At 38.2% G+C, this 18,896-nt stretch overlaps 2 protein-coding genes across 2 annotated transcripts in view; both read left to right on the top strand.

Annotated features, from left to right (window-relative positions):
* Window positions 1–713: 713 nt before the first annotated feature.
* On the top strand, window positions 714–14,714 carry LOC127521052 (GTPase IMAP family member 8-like). The gene is made up of 7 exons (XM_051909908.1): window positions 714–790; window positions 2,152–2,187; window positions 2,967–3,662; window positions 6,759–7,424; window positions 8,761–9,393; window positions 9,615–11,132; window positions 14,566–14,714. The coding sequence occupies exons 1-6, from the start codon at window positions 775–777 to the stop codon at window positions 11,090–11,092; spliced, it is 3,525 nt and encodes a 1,174-aa protein (XP_051765868.1). The 5' UTR covers window positions 714–774; the 3' UTR covers window positions 11,093–11,132; window positions 14,566–14,714.
* LOC127520187 (golgin subfamily A member 6-like protein 22) overlaps window positions 14,406–18,896 on the top strand; it is a 48,052-nt gene continuing 43,561 nt past the window's right edge. Inside the window, exons 1-2 of the mRNA XM_051908112.1 lie at window positions 14,406–14,415; window positions 14,566–17,635. Of these exons, the coding sequence (XP_051764072.1) occupies window positions 14,406–14,415; window positions 14,566–16,448 (1,893 nt within the window). The 3' untranslated portion in view covers window positions 16,449–17,635. The remainder of the gene's footprint in view (window positions 14,416–14,565; window positions 17,636–18,896) is intronic.

Below are 18,896 nucleotides of genomic sequence, written 5' to 3'. Positions count from 1 at the left end.
TTCTCCCTTTCTTTGTTATGTATTTACAACATCACTAAATTACCCTTTAATTTATCATATTTTCATAAAGAAGTGCTTTTGGCCTGGCACATAATTTTAGTCCTCACAGTTAATTTATTTGGAATGATTATAATATTCTTTATAAAAATAAGTCTTTGTTTTCCCCAGATTGTGTCTATAATAACATTATTTTGGTCTCAGTTAATCAATGCTGATGGACACTTATAATATATAGTTTTTGAGCAGGTATAACTAGGGCTGCACAAGAAATATATGCATGTAAAATATTTACATATAAATATTTTATATATAAATATAATTTTTTTCTTAAATTTATACATGTATGTGCGTGTATTTATATATACATAATTATTATTATACACAGAACACACACATATATTACGTAAACACAGACTTTTATTTTGCAAACGATTAATCGCGATTAATCGTTGTGCGGCCCTAGGTATAACACACCTGTCTGTCACTCCACTCCACAGTAGAGCAGCGCCACCCTCTGGCTGAATTACGCATATGAATGCAATAATAATTTTAAATAATGAACATTTCTTTGTATCTGCTTATTGATCAAAGTTTTTTTTAAAAACGCATCTTCCGTAGCCCATATTTCATTTCTGGTTTAAAAAAGAATAATTAATGGACGGAATAATATAAAATCACATTTTCCCCAACCTCAGCAGGAGTGGCACAGGTGAGTTCTCCTTTTGTCTTTCATCGTTTTTCTTTCGGTTTTGATTTCAGGATGTTGGTGTTGAAATGGCGTCAAGATCGGGTAAGAATCAAATTAAGACACAAATACATCCCATGCAGCAAAGTTTCCTCAATGATTTGTTTAGTGTTTATGAAATATTAACCAAAGTAGACAAAGGTTTACTTCGTTTAGTTATTTTACGCTCTTTTATGTTAAAGGCATTGAACACCAGGAAGAAGCAAACAACAGACGTACAATATCACATAGGCTACATTTTGCACATCCATTCTGTTATCTAGGCAAAGGTTATTATAGTTTGCATTTTTAAATTCGAATTAACAACCAATGCTAGACGTTGATTTAAGCTTCACGCAAACAAGTTTACACCAAAATGAAGCAGTCAAGCCTTTTTACTCCATAAATCTACACAAGCAGTGCTCCGATTGAGGGTCAATGTTCACTTCTGTTGAAGATAACTTGGACAAAATGCGTTCATTTACGACACCCTGCAGAGTCACCAAACACAGACTATGCTTGAATTACAGATCCATTGCAATCCAGAGGCTCATATCAAAGAGCCCCAATGAGAAAAAACATGGTGCTACGCGACTGCAGCACTTTATCTCAGTTATATTAAACAATATTGTCTTATATTTCATTCTTAATAGTCTATTTATATACGTATTCAGTGGCGGGGCTATAAGAAATCATAGCACAAGGATTTCCTAATGATTTTCCTGTATTTTTTTTTTTTTTTACTCTCAGTGTAACTTTCATGAGAATTAAAAACCAAAAAATAAAATAAGGTTTAAAAAATGTTTTAATGTGCCTATATTTATATAAAAACATCTTGATGGGGGAGGGGTTAATTAGGCCACGCCCAGGTATTGAGACAATTAGCGAATATATTAGCACATACGGGTAAATCTCATCATAATGGAGCACTATTCATTTAGCTCACTGTAGTTTTACAGCCCTTGTTATGTGTGGGACTGTCAGTCGGAAGGTTATCAAAGAGCTGACAAGGCTTATATATAAAGCAAAATTGATAACGTGCTCAATAATTGTGCACACTTTACAATGTGACCTTGTAAATGATTATTATTAATGTCAAATGAAGTATGAAATAAAATGCAATAAATGCAGGATATTAAAGTAATTGATGCAGATTCTTAGCACCCCAACTGAACTGTTAACCTCCTTAAAACCGAACCCTGAATGTACCACTATCCACACTTTAACCAGAACTATTGTTATCAAAAACGTTTTGTTCTCAGTTCTAATTAGTTATTGCAAACATTGTGAGATCACAGCTTTCACTGCACAAATGTTGCTGTAATTAATTTATAATGGCTAAACCATGTGTTATCTCTCTCTCTGTGTGTGTCTGTGTCTGTGTGTGTGTGTGTGTGTGTGTGTGTGTGTGTTTTCACTGGCGGCAGCAGGTCGAAGAAGTCCACCATATGATCGCCCTGACAGTAAGTGAATTAAATCACTGTCAGTGATATTAAGATGTGTCAACTTGAAACATTTATGTGTTTATTTTATGAAACAAAATGAGCAAATCTCTTAAATTATATAAAAGTTCTGTGAATAAAATTATAATTGCACAATATTTAGTGTTGTATCAGTTAAAGTACTTGTTCACCCCAAAATGAAAATGGTCCCATCGTTTACTCACTATCAAGTTGTTCTTGTTCAAAAATCGAATGACTTTTTCTTTTGCTGAACACAAAATATCTAAACTTCATATTGCAAAAATGGATGATGAAGTACAGTTAGACTAAATACAGTAGCCTACACTTTTTAGGGGTAGGGGTAAAGCAAAAAATTATTTCCACATATTGCAGATGAAGTTATTTATGTATTTTGTATCATTCAAACACAAGATAACCTGAAGATTTCCAAAATCTTTCGAACTGAAGTTCCAGATTCAGATATTCTGAAAGCAGAGGCTGATTCCAGCAGACAGAATTCCTCTTCCTGTTGGTGATTTCCTGTGAGATCAGTCTGGGCCCATTTCAGTTTCTGTACCTGGACACACAATACGACTGAACACCTAATCACCAATTTTACATTTATTTTGTCTGAGAATGGATGAATTTACCAGAATTAGGAAAAATGCCAGCATTTGACCACATCGCCCTTGATACTACAGCAGATAATAATATATACTCCAACACAATATTTACTGCTAATTAATGTGCTTCATCCATGTAATTCCAAAGTTTGTGTGTGTGTGTGTGCTCTTTTTCAGTGAGAGATCTGAGGATTGTTCTGCTGGGAAAGAATGTATCAGAAAACAGCAGAGTTGGAAACACTATACTGGGAACAGCAGCGTTTGACAGTGAAGTTTATTCATCTTATTTACAGCAGCACAGTATGAGAATCAGTGCATTGGTGGAGGAGAGACACATCGCAGTCATCAACACTCAGCTGCTCCAGCCACATGTCTCCTACCATCAGATCACACAGAGAGTGAGAGAGTGTGTGTCTCTGTCTGCTCCAGGACCTCATGTGTTCATACTCGTACTGCAGTATAATGACTTCAGTGAGGAGGACAGAAACAGAGTGAAAACTGTGCTGAAACTCTTCAGTGAGAAGGCCATTAAACACACTATAGTGGTGACTACTGATGAAGAGACACGCACATTCAAATGGACTTCAATGATAATAAATAACTTGTTTACTAATTTAATAAAGGAATGTGGAGGAGGACATCTTAAGTTTGATAAAAATAATGCCGGATGGCGCTCTGAGATGATCAGCAGGATAGAGGACATACTCAAGGAAGAACAAGAAGAATTCCTCATCTGTATCAAGTTTGGGGATGGAGGTGGTGGAGTATCAGTGGATGAAGATCCGAACAGATCTGGAGGTTTAGTCCGAGGAGACGACAAAGAGAAGGATGGAAAACTCAATGAGAGGACAAGAACAGGAAGTGATGGAGGAGGTTTGTCAAAGTCTTTTTTTCAGGATACCTCTTAGGAATATGCTGATGAACTACCCTTGTTGTCCTTTAATAGTTACAGTGAAGTAGAGACAGAAAATGACAGGGAGAAAAATGAGGAGCACTACTGTGAGACCTGAACTATTATATTTTGATTTTACTAATCTGTTTTGTTAAGGTTGAAAAGCTTCTAAAAAAGTTTATACATAAAAAAACAGACTGAGTTGTTTAACTGAATGATTCTTTTATATTCAACAAAAGTGGAAATTAATTTGTACTGTCAAGGTCCAATTTTTTATGTCAGTTGAATGTGACAGAAAAGTTTTAAGATGAAGAGTTGGGAATGGGATTAGGACAGTATATTTGACACCCTGGTGAACAACAGCTTCTTATACTTTATCATGAACTAATGCACTACCAATTGTGCCTCAGCTCTAATATACATCAAGTCTTCTAAAGCCAGAAATAGCTTTGTATAAAGAACAGATCAAAATTAAACTTTTATTAATCTGTATTTGTGTTTGTTCAAATCATGATATATGTAAGAACTTCACTGTTTGCATATAGCCAGCCGGCCAGCACACTCAACACCATAGTGCCAGGTTGTGTTGAGGGATGAGGTGAGAGAGCAGTAGGGCTTTTATTAAATGACAAACAAAACAAAAACAAACAAATACTTGACATACTGTGAACATCACACAGGCAGGAACATTAGACAATGATCTGGCAGAGGACAGGGAATAAATAGTGAAGGTAATGAGAGAGAGCAGGTGGGGCAAAAGAACTTATGAGCAAGCAAATTTTATTTATATAGCACTTTTCTAAACAAATTAATGTAATTCAAAGTGCTTTACAGACAAGAAGGAACCAATAGATACAGCAATTAACAAAACAAAAAGAACAAAAAAAAAAAAAAAAAAATAGACCCATTAATAAGAATACATAAATAAGAATAAAGTTTATAAAGATTAAAATATGAAATATAAGATACAACATTAAAAGTGAAGCAAAACACATGAAGTATAAAAAGGTTTTATAAGACTTCACAGGAAGGCCAGACTAAAAAGATATGTTTTTAATTTAGATTAATGTTTTCAGCACATCTTATGTTCTCTGGAAGGTTGTTTCAGAGGTGAGGAGCATAACGGCTAAAAGCAGCACCACTGAGTGTTTTAGTTCTACTATGAGGTGCATTTAGAAGAGAAGAATCAGAGGATCTAAGAGTCCTTCTAGGTTCATATACTGTAAGCATTTTTGAAAGATAGTCTGGAGCAAGTCCATGCAATGCCGTATGAACTAAAAGATTTTTAAAATCAATACGAAAACTAACAGGTAACCAGTGTAATGACCTTAATACTGGTTGTAATATGATCTCTCTTTTTGGCTTTTGTCAATATTCGAGCAGCAGTGTTTTGGATTAATTGTAATTGGTTAATTGTATTCTTTGGTAGACCAGTAAGAAGGGCATTACAATAGTCAAGCTGCTAGTTATAAATGCATGCATTAATTTTTTCTGTGTTGCTCAGAGAGAGAAATGTCTTACTTTAGCAATGTTCTTGAGATGATAAAATGCTGTTTTGGTAATATTACGTACATGAGCTTTAAAATTAAGATCAGAATCAAAGACAAGTCCTAAGTTTTTTGCCACTTGGCTTGGGTTTCATCTGAGTACATTTAGTTAAGGGCTCATCAGGAGACAGCTATACAACTGTGTGTCATCTGCATAACTATGAAAAGAAATGCCATGCCTCCTGATGAGGTGACCGAGAGGTAACATATTAAAAAGTAGTGGTCCTAAAACTGATCCCTGAGGAACCCCACATGGTACCTTGTAATATTCAGACAAGGTATTATTAATGGATACTACAAATGTTCTTTCACTAAGATATGATAAAAACAATTTAAAACTGTTCCAGATAGACCAACATAGCCACTTAATCCATTTAAAAGAATCTGGTGATCTATTGTATCAAACACAGCACTCAAGGTTTATGTTTATATCATTTACTACTTTAATAAGAGCGGTCTCTGTACTATAGTATTTTCTAAAACCAGACTGAAACATCTCTAGTTTCGAATTTGCATTTAAGAATGAACTCAACTGATTAAAAACTATTTTCTCTATTATTTTACTTAAAAATAATTACTAGGAGTTAAAATATCTGAGCTCCCTTTTTGGTACACAGGTTTTACTAGGACAGATTTAAGGTCCGAAAGGAAAATGCCAAGCTGCAGGGAGTGATTTACTATCTCAAGGATATCAATAGATATGGAGTCAAAGATACTTTTAAAAAGAGAGGTAGGAATAGGATCAAAGGAACAAGTAGATGGTCTCTGTTCTGTTACAACCTTTCTTAGTGTCTCAACATCAACCAAAGTAAAACTTTCCATTTTGATAGTATTCTCTACAGTTAATAATGAAGGGAGCATAATTGACCAATTTTCATGTATTGAACAGATTCCTGATCTAATGTTTATAACTTTATCTCTGAAGTAGCCAGCAAACTCTTCACATTTCGAATTTGGTAACTCAGAGCTATCAATTTTATGATTTATTAGTGAATCTATTGTATTAAATAATAATCGGGGGTTATTAATGTTTGCATTTATAAGGTTTGAGAAATAAGCTTGCCGCGTTCTATGAATTTAAGAATTTCAATGAGTTTTTTTAAGTGAACTTCTAGTTTAGTTTTGCGCCATCTTCGTTCAGCACTTCTACAGTCTCTTTTAAGTTTCACAGTCTGATGAGATGACAAGAGGGAGAAGTCAAGACATTAGACACGAGAGCACTTTTTGTCCTTTTTGGAGTTTGATATTCCATTTTTGTAGTGTGAAACAGCAGCCTGGACTTTGTGCTAAAAAGCACCTTTTGTATTCAGTGAAAAAAAAAAAGACAATCATATGTGTTTGTAAAATTGTGTGAGTATATGATGTTTTGGGTGAGCTATTCCTTTAAAGGCTGTAGTGTGACTGTTTGTATGTGTCATAGATCCATACATAGAGAGTGGATTCACCCAAACAGTAAGTCAGTAAACAAGGAAGCCTTTAGTGGATAAAACAATGTGTTGCAATTTAATTTGTCTCTAAATATTGTTTCAGTGACTACTTCTGGAAAAACAAAGCTGAACATTGTGCTGTGTGGATATAATACAACACTCAAGTCCTCAGTGTCTAAAATCATTAGAGGGAAAATAAATAGACTTTTCCATCAGAGAGAGATGAGAAAAGTGTGTGTGAAGAAAGAGGAGAAGATTCATGGACAGTTGATCACTGTAATAGAGCTTCCAGCTCTCACTCGGCTCTCAGAGGAGGAAGTGAAGCGGGAGACTCTCAACTGTGTGTCTCTCTGTGATCCTGGAGTTCATCTTTTCATCCTCGTTATTCCCGTCACTCCACTTACTAATGAAGACAAAGCAGAAATGGAGAAGATTACAAGAATATTTTACTCAAAAGAGCACTTCATGGTGCTTTTCACTTCTGAACTCACTATTGATAAAAGTGTGTCAGATTTTGTATCATCCGCAGAATCTCAGAGGTTTGTGAGTCTCTATGGGAGTTGGAACAGTGTGATGGGGTTAAAGGACCAGAGAAACTCTGTACAGATCCCAGACCTGCTGGACTGTGTAGAGAGAATGAAGACTGAACCCTATTCACTTCAGATGTATATGAGAGCTCCAGAGAAGAGAATCAGACATGAACTAGAGGAGAAACTGAGTGAGAGAGAGAATGAAATCAAAGAGTTAGAGGAGAAGATCAAGACACCGGGTGAGTGAATTCTTTTATATTTATGAATGAAGCATCTTTGTGAGATTAAATTAATAAGCTTACAGGTTATTTACAGTACACTTCATCTATACTATGTGAACCATAGATGAATAAATTCCCTTTTTATACATAAGACACCTATTTTTAAAGGTGAAAAAACTGACTAAAAAAAAATCATTTTAAATGTAATTTAATAAAATATTTTGCCTTTATTGACTGGCTAGAGTCTATGATCCCTACACAACACCAGACCCTGAAGGTTGGGATACATTACATTGCCGTTCTGGACAAGTTGATGCTAGTTCCTGAAAGTGAGAGCCAGTCTGCAGATTTGAGCTGACAGATTTCATAGAAAATCATGTAGTGTATGATGATCACAAACTCTCAATTTTTAGCTTTAGACTTTGCTTCCATCCAGTCATCAGAGATCAAACATGTTTGATATTTTGAACCGATATTAGAACACTAGTTAACTCTAGGCCATTGTAAACCCTGGGTAAACGGAATCCTCGATTATTTTGCTTCATGTTTCACACTGCTCTTAATTTACCCGGGGTTAACAATTAATCCTGGGTATTCATAAGATGACGTTTCACACTGTACATTCATAAACCCTGGGTTAACGTTCTTATTTGCATATATTCTGTGTCAGTGTCATTGATTGGATAAAAGCAGCACGTGACCTGTTTACATTGCGCTAGCATTGCGCATCCTAGATTTGTACTATCGAGTTTATACAATGCTCAGTCTTTCCGTTACTATCCAAGGCACATTGATATGAGTACACAATTGGTTTGATTGTTGCTAAGAGTCTAACTGTAACATTCTAACAACACACAAGTTTGGCACCGCAATGTGGAGTTAACACCGCAAAAACAGTGCTAACCCTGCTCCGGAGCAGGGTTTCATAACCCCGGGTAAAAAGCAGTGCTAACCCCACTTCTAAATTACAAGTGTGGAACTCTCCTTTACCCAGGGTTAAAAGTGGTGTTTAGAATGACGATAAGGTATGAGTGTATAAGTGTATGAGCTCCTGAAAAGCTCCCTATTACTTAAGCTATACTTTTTTGTTTTCCATCACTTTGATACATGTTGATACAGTATATGGTTTACTACTGTATATACCACCAACACCACTGCATTGCACTGAGATTCAAAATTCAATGTGCTGGACAACTGAATCAAAGCAACAGAAATTGTGTTACTGTGCAAACACTTACAGTAGCACGCAAAAGTTTGGGCACCCTATGTCAAAATTTCTGTTTCTGTCAATAGCGTGTAAAAGATTACTTTGAAGTAAAAACATCATTGTTAAACTAGTTTATTTCTTTGACAGTTCCAGAGGGTGTGAAGCTGAATCTGGTTGTGTGTGGGAGTGACAGAACATTAAAATCCTTCATATCAGACCTGATCCTGAACCAGAGAGACAGAAGATCAGAGCTCAGCTCAGAGTGTGTGAGGAGAGACGTGAAGGTGTGTGAACATCTGATCTCTCTGGTGGAGCTTCCAGCTCTGATCAAGACTCAGCTCTCAGAGGAGGAAGTGATGCGTCAGACTCTCCGCTGTGTGTCTCTCTGTGATCCTGGAGTTCATCTTTTCCTCCTCATTATTTCTGATGCTCCACTGACTGATGAGGACAAAGCAGAAATGGAGAAGATCCAGAGAATGTTTAGTTCAAGAATCAAGAACTACACCATGGTCCTCATATACCAGAATCCAGAGCATCAGACAGCAGAACTGAATGAAGAAACACAGTCTGTCATTGAGAGTTTTGGAGGACGGCATCATTTCATTGGCCCAAACACACAAGTGTCCATGTTGATGGAGAGACTGATGCAGATGGTTGAGGCAAATAGTGGAGTTTGTTTCTCCACAGAGACATTGTTGGAGGCACAGATGGAAAAACTGCTGAAATTTGAAGAAATGAAGAAGAGAATCCAATCATTAGAGACGTGGTTTCAGTCACAAGGTAATGATCAGAAAATCGGACACTTTTAATGATTGCAAACATCTAAACAGATTTGTGAGATAAAACAATAACGTTACATGTAGAGTTCAGAAGAAATAATATGATTAGCCCATGATGCTTCAGTATAAATTATACACAATATTCTCTGATGACCTTGATGATTGACAATATTTACTTGAAATTCAATATACTGTTTTTAATTTTTATTTATCTATCTTTAGATTCAAGGGACAGTGCAGATGATCTGAGGATTGTGCTGCTGGGAAAAACTGGAGTTGGGAAGAGTTCAACTGGAAACACAATCTTAGGAAGAGGAGCATTTATATCGGGCACATCTCATGAATCAGTTACTAAAGAGTGTCGTAGAGAAAGAGCTGAAATCAACGGCCGACATGTTACTGTGATCGACACTCCAGGACTGTTTGATACTGAACTTACTAATGAGAAGGTCCAGAGAGAAATCACCAACTGCATCTCCATGATTCTGCCTGGACCACATGTGTTCATCATTGTGCTTAGTTTAGGACAACGATTCACTCAAGAAGAAGAAACAACAGTGAAGATCATCCAAGAAATGTTTGGTGAAAACTCTTCAGTGTTCACCATGGTGCTCTTCACCAGAGGAGACGATTTGAAGGACATAACTATTGAACAGTGGCTGGGAAAACCTGGATCTCCTTTAATGAACCTGATTGAAGCATGTGGAAACAGATACCATGTGTTCAATAATAATCAGACTGGAGACCAAACACAGGTGTCTGATCTACTGAAGAAGATAGATGACATGGTGAAAGAAAATGGAGATAGTTACTACTCATGTAAGATGTTCAGAGAGATGGAAAGAGAAATACAAGAACAACAAAAAAAGATTCTGATGGTGAAAGTGGAGCAACTGAACAGAGATAAAGAAGAACTGGTGAACAAACATGAAGAAGAGAAAAAGAGGATGATGGAGGAACAAAGGCAAAATCATGATAAAGAGAGAAAGAGAAGAGAAAAAGAATTTAGAGAGAGAGAAGAACAATATAAAAGGGACATTAAAGAAAGAGAGAAACAAGAGAGAAAGATGCGAGAAGAGATGAAGAGAGAACGAGAGGAATGGGAGAAACAGAAACAACAGGAAAAACAAAGAAGAGATGAAGAGGATGAGAGAAGGAGAAAGAAAGAACAGGCAATGAGGGATGAATATAATCAGAGACTTAAACAAGAGGAAGAAAGAATGAAGATGATGTTTGAGGAAGAAAGACAGAATAATGACAAAGACAGAAAGAGAAGAGAAAAAGAATTTAGAGAGAGAGAAGAACGATATAAAACAGAGTTGAAAAGTGAACGAGAGGAATGGGAGAGACAGAAACAACAGGAACGACTAATAAGAGATGAAGAGAATGAGAGAAGGAGAAAAATAGAAAAGGAAACATGGGATGAATATTATGAGAAACTTAAACGAGAGGTAGAAAGAAGACACAGAATGAAAGAGCTTCTTCAGTCCAAACATGAAGAAGAGAGGGAGAGAATGAAGATGAAGATGGAGGAAGAAAGACTGAAGCGTGAAAAAGAGAGAAGGAGAAGAGAAGAAAGATATATAGAAGAACGATATAAAAGAGACATCAAAGACATAGAAGATCAAGAGAGAAAGATGCGAGAGGAGATGAAGAGAGAACGAGAGGAATGGAACAAACAGAAACAACAGGAAAGATGAAGAGAAGAACAAACACTTAATACAGGCATAAACAGTCAAGGTCAGAATTCTAAATTTGAGCAATGATAAACAAGACAATAAATTTGCATTGTTTATCCTTTTGATCGTTCATTTAAAAAAATACACAAAAATGCATTTAATCTATTTTTATTATTAATGATGTTTTATTAACAAAATTCGGGAGGAGCAGGTTCAGCCTAATTAGCCTAATTTAACCTAATTAGCACAGGTGGAGAGCATTCAGTTAATCAACTCAACCAATGTCAAGAGGTATAAATTCAGCAGATTTACTTCTGTTCATCTGAGAGTTTATCAGCATTAGGCCCCGCCCGACGTTCACAACATGTCCAAAATCGAGCTCTCGCCGTCTGATGAAAAATCCTTCGTCCTCGAGGAATCTTACCTCAGTAACTGTTAAGTTTGAGGGTTCCTCCTAATGATGGGAGAAACAAAGCTTTTGAATCAATTGAACCAATCACTTCGAAAAAATGATTCATAGTTTCGCTCGGAACGTCACACTGGTGATGTCTACTGGTCAGAAGGGTGTAAATGCACCGTAGTCAGTTCAAGCATGCATGGAAAAACATTTTACCAACCAGTTGCAACTGGTACTACCAATACAATGGCATTGCCAGTATTTTGAAGCTATAGTATCACAATACTACTGTAGTATCGGTACACCGTGCAACCCTAATATGAAGTGTTGGTATTATGTTTTATTTTATTAAATTGTTGTTACAATTATCTTGTTTTGTTTGCTTTATGGAGGTCGCCAGCAAGATCAGAGCACAGATTTGATCTGAAATTTAGGCCGCTGGCTCCAAAGGTGGACCCTGACCCAACCTATTCACTTTTCCAATAATTTTTGTTACGCATAGGAACAGCAACCAAATCAAATCAAGTCACCTTTATAGAGCTTTACATGTAGGCTGTGTCGGGGCAGCTTTACAGTGGTAGCAGAAAATAATTTTGGCTTCACAGCAGCTCTAGAAGTAAACGGTGCCATTGTCCAGCTTAAGTAAGTTCAGTATTGATTCATTCCATCATAAAACCATTAGTTATTCATATAGTTCATTTATCTACACAACAGCTCTGGAGGAAAAGTGATGTCATCATCCAGGACAGTTCAGTTTGCATACAATTGTGTGCAGTGAAGACAATGAAGTCAGATCAAAACATTGTTGAATATCAAGTGTCCCCAACTAAGCAAGCCAGAAGCAACAGTGGCAAAGAACCTCAGCTGCCCCAAAAGGCCTCTCCAAGCATCAGATTCAAACACTCTAGTCGCTGTCCATCAGAGACTTTAAAGATCTATATCCTATCCAGTCCAATCGCTTCCATGTTAAAGAAGCTCAACGAACCCTTACCAGCCAAATTCTTTAGCTTCAGCTTGTTCTCTCGCTCAATCCTACAAGCTCACCATATCCACCTCAATTAACACCATCAATCCACTAAAATAGTGAAAATATTCTACCTCACTGCTGCAGCAGCATCTTCTCACCCGATCCCGCAGGAGCCCACTCTGTTCTTACACTGCAGTAGCAGTGTTGTCTCCTCCACTCCCGCAGGAGCTCCATCTCTGGCAAACCTTGCCTTCACAGCCGCAGCAGTGTTATCTCCATGCTCTCGCAGGAGCTCAGTTTGTCTGGCTGACCCTTCCACTGCAGCAGCAATGATGTCCCCTCCGCTCCCATAGGAACCCAGTTCTATAGCTACATTTGTCCACTGCAGCAGCAGTAATGTCCCCTCTGCTTCTGCTGAAACTCAGTTTTCTGGGGAGGAAAAAAAAAAAAACTTTCTCTCCACCGCTGACAAGGCTTACCTGTCCGAGTCTTGATTTCCCATCAGATGCTGCGAGAGCCCTCCTGGTCAGTTTCTATCTTTTCTCCTTCCTCATCCGGCGAGGCTTACCCATCTGATGCCATGAGTATTGATCTCCCGTCGAATGCAGCGAGAGCCCTCCCGGTCAGTTTCCATCTTTTTACCTTTTTCCGTCCGGCGAGGCTTACCCGTCTGATGCCACAAGCATTGGTCTCCTGGAGCCTTGGTCTCCCATTGAACGCCGCGAGAGCCTCCCGGTCGAGCCTCTGCTCTTTACTTTCCACTTGTGTGCTAGTGAGGCTTACCCATCTGAGGCTTTGAGCACTGGTCTCCTGGAGCCTTGGTCTCCTGGAGCCTTGGTCTCCCATCGGACACTGCGAGAGCTCTCCTGGCCGGGCATTCCAATTTCTTTCATCCCGCCATCAGCCAGTGGGACCCACTCACCTGTTGCCGGGAGCCACTCCTGGCGGAAGCTGAGTGGGCCCCTTTTGGCTGGTCATTCCTAAACCACGCTGCCCCTCGTCTTTCGGTCGGTAGGGCTCACCAGTTCGACACCGTGAGCATTGGTCTCTTGTCGGATGTAACCAGAGCCCTCCCAATCAGGCGCTCCAAATCACGCGCTCCCTGTCAATCAGCTGGTAGGGCCCGTCCACCTGATGATGCACGGACCCCCCCCCCGGTCGGACGGTTTAACTCATACTGCTCCTCATTTATCGGCCGGTAGGGCTTTACGCATCCGATACAACGAGCATTGCTCTCCTGGAGCCTTGGTCTCCTATCAGATGTCACAAGAGCCCTCCCGATCGGTCGTTCCAAATTTCAGCTACCCGTAGTTTGTCGGCTAGTAGGGCCCGTCCGCCTGGTACAGTGATACGCTCCTGTCAGTGGCAACATGGGCTCTCCTGGTCAAGCAACCAGGCTTCTTGAAATGCCAGTCTGCCAATTCTCTGTGTCTTTTGGGGGTCTTTAGTCTGGCGGCTGTCCTTTGCTCTTTTGGTTTTTGGGGGGATTACTATGGGTTCGGGCCAAAATTCTGAGCTCAGAGCCCTCTCCCCAGACAGCACGCCAAATACGCATAACTTTACTCTATTTAATTATATGGATATGTGAACTCGTGAGATGATGTTTTATTAACGAAGTTCGGGAGAAGCAAGTTCAGATAATTAATCAATTAGCACAGGTGGAGAGCATTCAGTTAATCAACTCAACCAGTGTCAAGAGGTATAAATTCAGCAGACTTACCTCTGTTCATCTGAGAGTTTATCAGCATCCCTCCTCCACCCCATCTCCTCACTTTTAGTTCTATCTACTTTTACCACACTGGGGGGAGTACTCTGGGTTCGGGACAAAATTCCGAGCTCGGAGCCCTCTCCCTGGACAGCACGCCAAACATGCATAACTTTAGTCTATTTAATTATATGGATATGTGAACTCGTGAACTATTATGATAAACACTGAGAATATTCAGGAAAGAGAGTTAACCTACACTTTAATGGTGGGTGGTAAGTGACCTGGATAATGGATCAGGTGGTGACCCAAAAAATATTGAGAACCACTGAGAGGGACTGTTATAAAGTGAAACACTTGTTGCTCAAGGTTCCAAATTTAATGAGTTGTTGTTAATCTCTAAACTCTGTTATTGTCATTTTCAGATGAAGATTCACCGTCGGATTCAGGATATTTGCGAATCTTGCTGTTTGGGAGAACAGGAAATGGAAAGAGTGCGACAGGAAACACTATCCTTGGAATAAATGAGTTTAACAGTGAAGACAGGTCACAGTTGGTGACCACTACTTGTCAGAAGGGAGTTGTTGACGTTGATGGTAAATCAGTAGCTGTTATTGATACTCCGGGACTCTTTGACATGACAGTGTCAAAAGAACAAGTGGTGAAAGAAATAATGAAATGTATTTCACTGTCCGCACCTGGACCTCATGTGTTCATTATTGTGTTGAGTTTGGGAAGAATCACTCAAGAGAAGCAAGACACTCTAGAGATCATAAAGAAGATCTTTGGCCCAAAAGCAGCAGAGTTCAGCATTGTTCTCTTCACTAAAAAAGATGATCTGAAAGAACAAACAATAGAACAATATATAGAGAAGAGTAAAAACGATGAACTCAAGAAACTGATCAGTGACTGTGGAAACAGATTCCTGGCTTTTAACAACACAGAAACACAAGATCGGACACAAGTTACTGAGTTATTAAACATGATAGAAGAGCTGAAGGAATCTAATGAGGGACAATACTTCACTAATGAGATGTTTGAGGAGGCAGCGATCTCTATTGAACAGAGAAGGGAAAATCTAAAAGAGAAAGAAAGAAAAAATCAGGATAAAGTTGAAGAATTAAAAGCCAAATATGACATAGGAATCAAAAGCATGAAAGAGAGACTGGAGGAAAAGAAACGAAAGACAGATGAGGAAAGAGAGAGGCTGAAGAACAAGTTCAGAGAAAAAGAGGAAACACTCAGAAGAGAGTTTGAGGAGAAAGAAAGATCAGAGCAGGAGAAACTAGAGAAGGAAGATCAGAAACAATTTGAAGAGGAAGAACAGCGAAGAGCTGAATATGATCAAACAATAGACAAGATGAAGAGAGAGATGGAAAATGAGAAACTACAATATGAAAAACTGCAAAAAGAAAGAGAAGAAGAAGATAGAAAGAGAGAAGAGAAATATAAACAAGATCAAGAAAAGATAAAAAATGAGCAGGAGCGCATCCTGTCAGAGTTAAGAAAAAAACAGGAAGAGGAAATAAAAAAGAGAGATCTAGATGAACAAAAGAGGAAAAAACAAGAAGAAAAAGAGACAGAAGAATGGAAGAGAAAAATAAAAGAGGCTGAAAATGACAAAGAGATTCAAGAGGAAATTAAACAACAGCAGAGAGAATGGGAGGAAGAGAAGAAAAAACAGATGAAAGAACAAGAGGAAGAGGAAAGAAAGATAAAAGACAGACACAAGGAACAATTGAGAGAAAAACAGGAAGAACTGGAGAACATGAGAGAGAGATTTGAAAGAGACAGAGAAGAAGATAGACAGATGATCAAAGAGGATAAACATCAACAGGCAAGAGAGAGAAAAGAAAAAGAGAGAGAATATGAAGACAAGAGAAATGAAATGAAAAGACGTTATGAGCAGCTGGAGCAAGAGAGAAAAGAGGAGTGGGAGAGAAGAAAACGAGAGGATGAAGAGAGAAGAAGGGAGAAGAGAAAGAGATGGGAGAAAATTATGGAAGACCTGAAACGAGAGCAAGAAGAAGAGATCGAGAGAAGAGAAAGAGAGGAGAGAGAAATAATTAGAAGAAAAGAAAAAGAGTGTGATGAAATTAAACAAAAATATGACGATGGAATACAGAAGATGAAGAATAAATATCAAGAAGAAGCTGGAAAATATAGAGAAAAATTGAATGATTTCAGAAAGAGAAAAGAGCAGCTTGATCATGAGTTCAAGGAGAGTCTTACACAACTATATGAACTGAAAGAGAAACAAGAATTATCAATGTTCTGGCGTTTGGTGAAACGGGTAAGGCTAGGCTGACCTAAAACATAGAGCTGACACCATAACACATTCATGATGGAGAAGATGCTGAACACACACATACAGAAATGAAAGGGTTAAAGAATAATACTTAATACTCTTAGCATGTTTACACACACATGCACACACATTTTTTGTAGTTACAGATATTTAAAGTAAATAATAGGTATTAAAATCGTGTAACTCTCCTCTTTATAACACAATTGTCAGCTTTCCCATTAATAATAATGTGGCACAGTTGTCAAAACTGATGCTTTAAACAGGAAGTCAGATATTTTGAATTTTCTCTGCAAAATTCTTTCAGTTTTTGCTATTTCCACACATTGTGCTCCTCCTAGAGCTTTAATCAGATCAACATCATATTTGGTCAGTTTAATTTAAAGGCCTTTGAGACACTAAATTGCAAAGATCTAGAGTTTTCACTGAAGGATGTGTCCGTAGCGGCCTGACAAAGTTTGATGTTTCGCCATGAAACAGACCGTTGTTGTAACTCGGGCATACAATGTCTGATCTGCCTCAAACTTCACACGATTGATAAAAGTCCTGCCCTAAACGCATTTTCATGGCAATATTCAGTTACAGTCATAGCGCCACCTGCTGGCAGCAGGAAGTGTGTCACTCTCCTATATTTACCTGCTTAAATGAATGTCGTCAACTGTTCACTGTTTTCCTAAGGTGTGTTTTCCCTGGGTGTGAGGGACCTTTCAATGCTGCTTACAGCTTAAATTTTCTGTTTTTGTTATTTATTTAATCATATAATCATTTTTCATTTCATTATTCAATTTAATCATAATCACTAAATTTTACCCATTTCATAATTTATTACATAACTAATTTTTCTAGCTCTTCTTGTTTTTGTGTATTGTTAATTGTTGTTCAATCATATGATTGTGTGGTCTCATGGTATGTTGCTCTTCATAAGTAAGAGATAAGGGAATGTCTCCATTTTAAGGTTTTTAACATCACAGGACGATGTTGTGAAGCAGCTTTTGCTTTGGTATAATAACACTTGATTTATGTGTATCACAACAGACATGGCCATCTGACCAATCAGAGGAGAGTAGACTTGTGTGTGGGAATGTACTATTCTATCTCTCTATTTTATCTTTCTGTATCTTACTAAAGGGCTAGGGTCCCTTTTCAGAAAATGCAATTTGCAAGAACTGTTTCCTGTTTTGCTGTCAGAGGTGAAGAACTGGAAACAAGAACTGTCTGCTTGCTTAAACACCCACTTACTATAAAGATTGAGAGACTTAAGGCCTGTACACACTGGGACGAATATCACACGCGTTTATAGCCAGTGTTTTTCAAGACGTTTTTTGTGTTCATACCCAAGTGATTTTCACTGGCAATGTGCAGAGTGAATGTGCAAATTCACTCCCTGACAGTATGTGCCGCTTGTGCAACGGTAGTGCAAATAAACATATTTATGATATTAATAAAGTTAAAGAAGATAAAAATGCAGATATAAAATAGCATATATATGACATATGAGAGATGGTAGTCAGAAACAGTAGTGCAAATAAACATATTTATGAAATAGACATTCTGAACTATATTTCTTGTATGTAAAAGAAAAAAAACAAGCAGTAAAAATACAGAAATAATACACATCTATTGGTGTGGCCAAGAACTGGCAGAGCACCCATAGCGTGCATCTCAATCAGCTCTCCCTAGTTCACTAGTCAGGGCACTGATCAGGGAGTCGGCCACATTCATTTACACAGTATACTGATACACGACCTAGGAAGCTAGGGAGCTGTTTGAGACGCAGGGATGGTTTGTAGGGGTCTTCCTCGTCTACTTACTTCCTCTTCATCGTCTTGGTATCAATGTGTGCTGGACAAGACCATTTTGTGCTTGAGCGCCACCAAGTCATGTTTTACGTGTTTTAACGTAAAAAATTTTTTTTAACACGTGAACAAAAGCGCCACTCTCATTGGTCTGCCAGTTTTTAACGCGCCGCGTCAAACCAAAAAAACGAACCCGAGGCGTTTTTTAAAAAATGACGCTTTTACGCCTGCCGTTTTTCGTGTCGGTGTATACACTCACATTGGCGCGCTTTGTTTAGTCATGAGGCGTTAAACGTCGGCGATAGTCACGTGCGATATTCGTCCCGGTGTGTACAGGCCTTTAGACTCTCTCAGCTTCTTCTTCTTCCACTCTGTTCTCTGTACTGATCAACAATAAAGAACATTGATATTCTCCACCTCAGGCTTTTGTCTCTTCCTTCGAACTGGTCCAACACGTGGAAAGACATGCCTAGCCTACATATTAATTTGTGAAGAAAAAGTTCATACTTTAAAGTGTGCAGCAGAAGAGTAGAGAAGCTTTGGGACATACTATCATGTTTTAAATTGCTTAATGCACATCATGTCACCATAAACTGACCTGTTGTCACAGTTAACATCCTCCATATTACATTTATTTTCCTACCATATTGGAGAG

Source organism: Ctenopharyngodon idella, chromosome 10 (genome assembly GCF_019924925.1).
Source record: "Ctenopharyngodon idella isolate HZGC_01 chromosome 10, HZGC01, whole genome shotgun sequence".
Classification (NCBI taxonomy): Eukaryota; Metazoa; Chordata; class Actinopteri; order Cypriniformes; family Xenocyprididae; genus Ctenopharyngodon; species Ctenopharyngodon idella.
The sequence above is the reverse complement of the archived record's forward strand: the minus strand, read 5'-3'. Positions and strand labels throughout refer to the sequence as shown.